The 8,541-nt window shown below is 50.1% G+C and overlaps 1 protein-coding gene across 2 annotated transcripts; it reads left to right on the top strand.

The window, feature by feature from the left end:
• Window positions 1-773: 773 nt before the first annotated feature.
• Fndc11 (fibronectin type III domain containing 11) lies at window positions 774-3,399 on the top strand. Of its 2 annotated transcripts, none has more exons than XM_006235792.5 (2): window positions 774-1,042; window positions 2,200-3,399. In XM_006235792.5, the coding sequence occupies exon 2, from the start codon at window positions 2,351-2,353 to the stop codon at window positions 3,350-3,352; it is 1,002 nt and encodes a 333-aa protein (XP_006235854.1). In that variant the 5' UTR covers window positions 774-1,042; window positions 2,200-2,350; the 3' UTR covers window positions 3,353-3,399. The 2 variants fall into 2 exon arrangements, with proteins under 2 accessions (XP_006235854.1, NP_001128092.1); NM_001134620.1 differs by having other exon boundaries at window positions 977-1,042; window positions 2,341-3,396.
• The last annotated feature ends 5,142 nt before the right edge of the window (window positions 3,400-8,541 follow it).

Below are 8,541 nucleotides of genomic sequence, written 5' to 3' on the forward strand. Positions count from 1 at the left end.
TGGCAGATAGGAAAACTACCTCCCATCCCCTCCCCCGCCAACCTACCCCCCACCCCACCCCGCCCCGCCCGCCCCGCCGCCTGTCAGGTGCCATCAGGAGGGCTGGGAGCTCTGGCTGTAACTCAAGTTGGTAGCAAACTTGAGTTACAACGAAGTAACTCAATCCAGACAAACCCAATCTGGAAGGACTGGCCAAGCGGAAAAGAGTCAGCAGCCTTCAGGTGACTGAGACCCTAAGACCCTTGCTAGGAGTAACCCCAAGCTCCTTCCTTAAAGAGGAAGGATCTGGGTAGTAAATCCAGGGTTCCAAAGCCCAGTTTAGAGTATGAGAATGACTCACAACTTGGGAATTCCTTTGAGGATCCTTAGAGCTATGGAGACTCTGTCTATCCAGACTAGAGGGGACAGATCATGAGCTTCTGGAGGCCTGGGAAAGCCAGAACCCTTCACCTTGCTGACTGCTTGCTGAGGTGATCCTAGCCATCTGCTGCTATATTACTTCCTTTCTCATCTTCCTTGAGACCCACAGGCCACCGCTTGGCTTGGAATGTCAAGCAAGTAGCCCTTCCCTGCACTCCACTGGCGTCTGTGGGCTTCTTGAGAGCCAGAAGTCAGCTCTGTCCCACTCAAAGACACCAGTTTCCCGCGTTGCGGGGACCCCATTGCAAGCCAAGCTGTCAACCCAGCCACCGCAGTGGCTCCTGAACTGCTGCGAGGCACGGAGCCGCCGCGGAACAATTCCACTAGCCGGTGACGCGGGCTGAGGTTGAGCTTGTTTCGAGTCCGTGGGGCTCTGGGCACAAATCGATGCTGCCGAATATCAAAACTTAGCCTTCAAATCAAGAGCTCCCAACACCTGGGCCGGATGTGCACAGCGTCACAAGGGCCAGTGGTTTCCATGGCAACAAGTAGGCCTGAGGCAGGGGGAGCGCGGATCTGGCAGTGCACCCTGCGGCTCTGGCTAGGCTCCGCACAGGAAGCGGGCCGCCAGGCACTTGCAGAGGGGGGCTGGAGCTCACGGAGGTGATCCGGAAGAGGAGTGGTAGGTAGAGGAGTTTGGGAGGTGTGCCCAGGAACTCCGGGTGGGTAGTCTCCACGGAGGGGGCGGGGTGAAAGGATAGCTTAGTTTTGGAGACTTCTATTGAGCTTTCTAGCTGCAATGAACTGCGTTGGCTCAGGGTCTTGGGGCCCTGATCTCAGCTAGCACCCGGCCAGGAACCATTCTCTGCTGTTTCTGATGCCTGCCTCTCCCCAGCACCCCCGAACCCCCAACCCCCATTCACACAAATCACTTTGAATTGGTCTTTGGGAAGTGGGGTGAACTTGGATCAACCTTACTATCCACCTGCGTGCCTTTGAGCTAGTCATCCAGTCTCTTAGCTCTGTTTCTCACTCATCCAAGCCAGCCCAGTTTCCACCACTGGAGATTTCTAAGTGAAGCCACTGGCCCAGTGCCAGGGACAGCTAGTAGGCTGTTGGTCCTTTCTCCAGGGAGCTCTGGCTGCTGGGCTCTGTGGCACACCAGCCTCTCCATAGACAACCAGATTTGGGGGAAAGGTATGGGGACAAGGAAAGGGGGCTGACTCTGGAGTCAACAGCTCCAACTTTGGGATAAGCTGTATACAGGAGCACACACTCCTGGAGTCTCAAGGGTATGATGAGAAGACTGCTTGAGCACAGGAGTTGGAGGGCAACCTGGGGCAACAGAGTGAGATGTTATGTCAAAATCAAAAGTGACCATGGAGGAAGACCAACCTACCAAGCTGTAGCCTTAGATTCCCCATCTGTGGGAGGGCGGGATGAGATCTACCCTGTTCTTGGACACACAAGGTCCCTCTCTGTGTGAGGATGATGTAGAGTCTTGTCTTTGGTTAGCCTCATCCCTGAGCATCTGTGGTGCCGCAGTGTACCAGGTCTCTGGAGAGTACTGGGATGCATGGGAAATTATCCATCCTTGCACCAAGGATCACTCTAAGCTTCTCCACAGACCTGTGTTAGGTGAGGAACCTGAGCCCTGTGATCTGTCTCAAAACTAGCCAACATCCCAGAGCTTCTCCCCAGCTACTCTGGTTCCTCTAGCCCACTCTCTGATAAGCCCTGTTAGCTCATCACCACAAAAGACTAACTCGCCCCTTGATTAAGTTTCCTGTTTATCGTCTGCTTTTGCCTAGTACCCAGCCTACTATTCTGTTCCTCCAGGGGTCTCTGATCAGAGAGCCGTGGCCCAGGGGAGAGCAGAGGTCATTCTGAGGCAGAGTCTGATGAGGGGCAGAAAGAAGGCCTAGGTTGGAGGCAGAGCCAATCTGATCGTCACAGCTGATGCCTAGTTCTTACCCTCAGCTCCTAGACAATGAACTTCCAGGTGACAGGCCTGGCCCTGGACAAAATGAAGCTGGACAGTCCACATTCCTTCCTGGACTCAGAGGAGGTGGAGGAGGCAGAGGACCAGCAGCTGCTGGAGCCAGAGGCTTGGAGGACATTCATGGAGCGCCGCAATGTGCTGCGTGAGTTCCTGACCACAGACCTGAGCCCCCAGTTGCTCAAGCGCCATCATGCTCGCATGCAGCTGCTCAAGAAGTGTTCCTACTACATTGAGATCCTCCCTAAGCACCTGGCCCTGGGTGACCAGAACCCACTGGTGCTGCCTAACACCATGTTCCAGCTCATCGATCCCTGGAAGTTTCAGCGCATGAAGAAAGTGGGTACAGCACAGACCAAGATCCAGCTCCTGCTGCTCGGGGACCTACTGGAGCAGCTGGACCAGGGCCGGGCAGCACTGGATGCCTTACTCGAGGCCCCTGACCCACGGCCCTTCCTGGCAGGCTGGGGGCTTGTGGAACAGCAGTTGGCAGACCTGACAGTTGTCATGGACAACTTCCTGGCCATGATGGTACCAGGGCACCTGCATGTCAAGCACCGCCTGGTATCTGACATTGGAGCCACCAAAATTCCACACATCCGGCTTATGCTGAGCACGAAGATGCCAGTTATGTTCGACCGGAAGGAGTCAGTGGCCCATCAGGACTGGGTCAGCTTGCGCTGGTTTGTTACCATCCAGCCAGCAGCGCCAGAGCAGTATGAGCTGCGCTTCAAGCTGCTGGAACCGAGGACACAACAGGAGTGTACACAGTGTGGAATAGTCCCTGTGGCTGCCTGCACCTTTGATGTTCACAACCTGTTGCCTAACCGTACCTACAAGTTCACTATCAAGAGGGCAGAAAGCTACACCCTGGTGTATGAGCCCTGGCGGGACAGCCTCACCTTGCAGACCACGCCAGGACCCCCTGAAGGGCCTGCCCCTAGTCGGCTGGGTAAGCCCAGTCTGCCCCTGACCACACCTTCTGAGAGATGATTTTCTAATATTTATCCACTAATAAAGAGGAGTATACACACACCAAATTAAAGACACAACCCTACTTGGGGCTTACGGTAGCAGCAGCTACATGTTCTCCTGATGGCCCCATACCCCACAAGTCCCAGAACCCCTTTGCCTTCTGTCTCTTCCAGGAGAGCCCCAGGCTGGACTCTGGAACAAGGGAGTGCTGGCCACCGGTTCCTGGCTTCTTCAAGGGAACTCAGCCCCTCAGCCTCAGCACCTTATGTATCCCTCATCCCCACAGCCAGAACCAGATTTCTTTCCCTGCCTCCTAGGTTGAGCTCTCTGAGGAAGATGATACTTTGGGCCTGTCTGGACACCACTGAGGGCAGTCATAGCTTTGGTGTTAGCATCCTAGCTGCCTTGGAGCAAGGATGCCCAGGACCAAATGATGCCTTTCTTTTAAAATAAAGGTCTTACACTCTCCCTAAGTAAGCCGAAGTGTCATAGGCATCCCACATGTGTGAGGGACCCAGAAAGGAAGCCTGGCTAGGAACCTCTCCAAGACATTTAGTGGTTCCAAGCTTCTGAAAAGTGGCCACCCTTACAGCACTGACTGTCCTCAATGGCTAGCTGATGGCATTCAGTCCACACAGGTAACCACTTTCCTCACTGCTGTCCAGGGCACCTAAGGTCTTCCATCCAGGTCAACACGCACACGTACACGCACACGCACATGCCCAAATAATCACGAGGTAGATGCAGGTTTGGTCACCTCTGGGTTCAGAGTGATAGCACTTTGTACCCTGAGCAAAGCAACAGAGTCAATTAAAGGAATATAAAGAGCTGACACATCACACTCTAAGCCCAGCTTCCTCCCCACCACATACCACCATGGGTGGTAGTCATTCTGACATTCCCAAGCCTGGCAGGGGCAGGTGATTAGGTGATCAGATGACAGAGAATCCTCTCCCACTGGCAAAGAGGTTTCCTGAGTGGGGATGAGCGTAATAAAGACCCCTCTACTTTCCCACTGGGTATGTGCTTTGCCACTTGGGGCTCAGCTTGGGTAATAAGCCACGTATCTAAAGGTTTCCTGCAGATCAGGACTGTCATTCTCTGTGGCATGTGGTCAAAGTGCCAATTGCTTATGGGCACATATAGGCTAGGGCCATCCTAGAGATCCTGAATCGACTCATGGTGGCCTGTGTGTTGTAGGGTGGAGACTAGGTATTGGTCATAGCAACTCTACCAGAGACAAGAGACCTAGAATGGGGACTAGCTAAGGGAAGCATGCATGGGCCTAGAACCTGGCACTCTCATTCCCCAACCGTGACACAGTCTTGTGCCCCATCAGGTCCAGAGATGTAACCTAGAGATGGACACACAACGGAGCTACTTGTAGTAGGTGCTTGGGAGCTGGTTCACATAGCCCATTTCCCAACCTGTGCACTGCCCATTAGTGCTAATGCCTTCCCAAGGCTCACTGCCTCACCTTCACTATATGTTGTGTCTCTACTACCAATGGGATCTGGGATTTCTTCTCTTCTTGAGGTCCAATTCTTTGGTGGTTTGAATATGCTTGGCCCAGGGAGTGGCACTATTAGGAAGTGTGGCCTTGTTGGAGTAGGTGTGGAGGAAGTGTGTTGCTGGGGGTGTGAGTTTTTGAGACCCTCATCCTAGCTGCCTGGAAGCCAGTCTTCTCCTAGTTGCCTTCTGAACAAGATGTAGAATCCTCAGCTCCTCCAGCAACATGCCTTCCTGGATGCTGCCATGTCCCCTCCTTGATGATAATGGACTGAACCTCTGAACCTGTAAGCCAGCCCCAATTAAATGCTGTCCTTATAAGAGTTGCCTTGGTCATGGTGTCTGTTCACAGCAGTAAAACCCTTAGAAGTTGGTCCCAGGTACTGGGGTATTGCCGTGATAGGCCTGAGCATGCTTTTGTTTGAAAGAATGTGGATTTGGGGACTTTGGATTTGGAAAGCAGTGGAATGTTTTATGTGGGGCTCAATGTGCTATCCTAGTAGGAATATGGAAGAGTTTGTTGCTGAAGGTGATTTGAACTGTGAAAGCCTGGCTCTAGAGGTTTCAGAAGAGAAGAATATTAATAATGCGGCAGAGTGACTGTTTTTGTGATATTTTGGTGAAGAATGTGGATGCATTTTGCCCTTGTCTGAAGAGTCTACTTGAGATTTTGATTAGTCACATTGACAGTGGAAGTCTCAGAAAAGCCCAGCCTTGGCTTTGGTTTCCTCTCACGAAGAACGTTTTGATCAGTCAAAACAAGCTTACACACACACACACACAAACACACACACACACACACACACACACACACACACACACACACACAATGTATGATTCAAGTAATAATAAAAGGGCACCAGGAATGAAATGGACCGGAATCCTGTGTTCGAGGAGATAAATATATTAAGGAAATGATGACTTTGGGGCAAGACCCCTCCCAGCTAAGTTCATTGTTTATGAATTTGCTGAAGAAGGAAATGTTGTATCTAGGCATTATTATTATTATCTGGTTATTGCTTTCACTTGGACTTTTAATCTGGAATGAACTACAATCCAGAAATGAAGGACGCAGGCTTTTGATGAAGATTTTGAGGAATAGAGGTATTGCAAAGCTTAGGCCCAAGCACAGTGACACGTGCTTTTAATCTCAGGAGATAGAACAGAGGCTGAGCTCAAGGCCAGCCTCATATAGAGCAAATTCCAGATAAAGAAAATCTTAAGTCCAGGCATAGTGGATACACGCCTTTATTCCCAGCATTCAGGAGACAGAGCCATGAAGATCTCTTGAGTTCAAGGTCAATCTACAAAGCAAATTCCAGGACAGCCAAGCTTAGGCAGTGAAGGAGTTAGAAAACAGAAAGCTGGTGATAATGTAATAGAAGGGGCTGGTGTGTGTGTGTGTGTGTGTGTGTGTGTGTGTGTGTGTGTGTGTGTGTGTGTGTGTGTACGTGTGTGTGTGTTTGTTCCAGCTCAAGCAAACAGCAGAACTTGGCAACTTTGGCTATGTGGCTATGGCTTTAGAGTCAAGAGTAGAAGGGGTTACTGGGACAATTGATGCTGGTTAGCTGAGGTAAGAAATTAGCGATTAAGAAGAGACCAGTATCCTCTTTCCACCATCTTGGCGCCTTTGGAGGCCTGCTGGGAACAGGACTTCTTAAAAAACAAGTATGTCTGGAAGGCTGTGGTGCAAGGCCATTTTGCTGGCTACAAGCGAGGCCTCTGGAACCAAAGAGAGCACACGGCTCTTCTTAAAATTGAAGACATTTATGCCCGAGATGAAACAGTTCTACTTAGGCAAGAGATGTGCTTTTGTGTACAAAGCAAAAAACAATACAGTGACTCCTGGAGGCAAACCAAACAAAACCAGAGTGATCTGGGGAAAAGTAACTCAGGCCCATGGAAACAGTGGCATGGTTCGTGCCAAATTCTGAAGCAACCTTCCTGCAAAGGCCATTGGACACAGAATCCGTGTGATGCTGTACCCATCCCAGATTTAAACTAATGGAGAGTAAATAAATAAAAGTAAAAAAAAAAAAAAAAAAAAAAAAAAAAGAAAGAGAGAGAGAGAGAGAAAGACCAGTATCACTGAGATGAACTCTTTTGGGAAGTGTTTTTCTGAGAGCACAAGCACAAAGAAGCTGTGTTCCACAGATAGCCAAGGTTGTACCTCACACTGCAGCTGAACTTGGTAACGTGTGAGAATCACCCAGTGGTACTGGTTTTGAAGGCATGAAGGAATCATGAAGAGCAGTTAGGCTTGGCACGATGAGGGGCTGGGGAATTCCATTGATGAATGAGGCCTCAGTTGCAGTTGATGGCCCAGGACTGAAGGGGTCATGCAAAGAAGGTGAGGCTTAACACCATGAAGAGAGCCTATGAGAAGCTATTGGTGAAGCCTAGTTGTAGCAGAAGACCCACACCTATTGGAGATGCCAGTACCACGGGATGATCACCAAGAACAGCACCAGCAGTGGAGTGGATCAACCCAAGCCTAGAGCGCTATAAGAGGGCAGAGCTGGAGAAGTGATGCCAGCCCCTCTGAGAAACCCAGAAAGTCATATGTGGCTCCCAGGCATTGGAACAAGAAGCTGTAACATTGAAGTTTGCCTTGGAGGCCTCAAGATGTTTGGGATACCAGGGCCATGGTAATACCTGCCAAGGACAGCTGCTAATGGGGAGTGGAACCAGCCCAAGAGAATGAAATTTGTTGCTGCTGAATGCCAAATCTGCCAACAGCAGTCAACAAGGATGAAAGGAGTTGGAAATCTGAAGAGCGCTTTGACATCGCACATGGAGAGAGTCTGGAGTTTGCCTAACTCGTTTTCGGTCTTGCTTTGGTGCAGGATTTCCTCACTATGGAGTTTTGGAATGGTAATGTATATCCTGCATGATGTTGGAAGTATGTGATATGCTTTTTTGGTTTTGATTTCTTAAGAGATTGTTATAGTCAAAACATTGCATGAATCTCAGAGACTTTGAACTTCGGACTTTTAACATTGTTGAGATTGTTATAGACTATGGGACTTTTGAAGTTGGAATAGATGTACTTTGCATTATGCTATGCCTAGGTATGGCCCCCATAGACACGTGTGTTTGAAAGTGGTGACTTGAATATGCTTGGCTCAGGGAATGGCACTATTAGAAAGTATGGCCTTGTTGGAGTAGGCATGGAGGAAGTGTGTTGCTGTGGGTGTGGGCTTTGAGACCCCCCATCTTAGCTACCTGGAAGCCAGTCATCTCTTAGTTGCCTTCCGAACAAGATGTGGAATCTTCAGCTCCTCCAGCAACATGCCTTCCTGAATGTTGCCCTGTTCCCATCTTGATGATAATGGACTGAACCTCTGAACCTGTAAGCCAGCCCCAATGCTGGCCTTTGTAAGAGTTGCTTTGGTCATGGTGGCTGTTCACAGCAGTAAAGCCCTAAGACAAATACCAGCTTAAAATCATTCCTCACTACTTCCCATCAAGTTCAAGGCCCTTTCTCCGAGAAGCCCTCCCTAACTCTAGGTGGGGCATAGGAATGAATGCCTTGCTTAATTTAGTACATATCCATCCCTAAACTCCACAACTCATTTATGGCTACTCTTGAAATGCTCCTTGAGCCAGAGGCACCCCGACTTCTTGTTCATCTTCAACTAATAGTAATACTCACCTATCACACCCCTAGCACTCTGGATCCAGCTGCTCCCTGGGGA

The sequence above is a fragment of the Rattus norvegicus genome, chromosome 3 (assembly GCF_036323735.1).
Source record: "Rattus norvegicus strain BN/NHsdMcwi chromosome 3, GRCr8, whole genome shotgun sequence".
Lineage (NCBI taxonomy): Eukaryota > Metazoa > Chordata > Mammalia > Rodentia > Muridae > Rattus > Rattus norvegicus.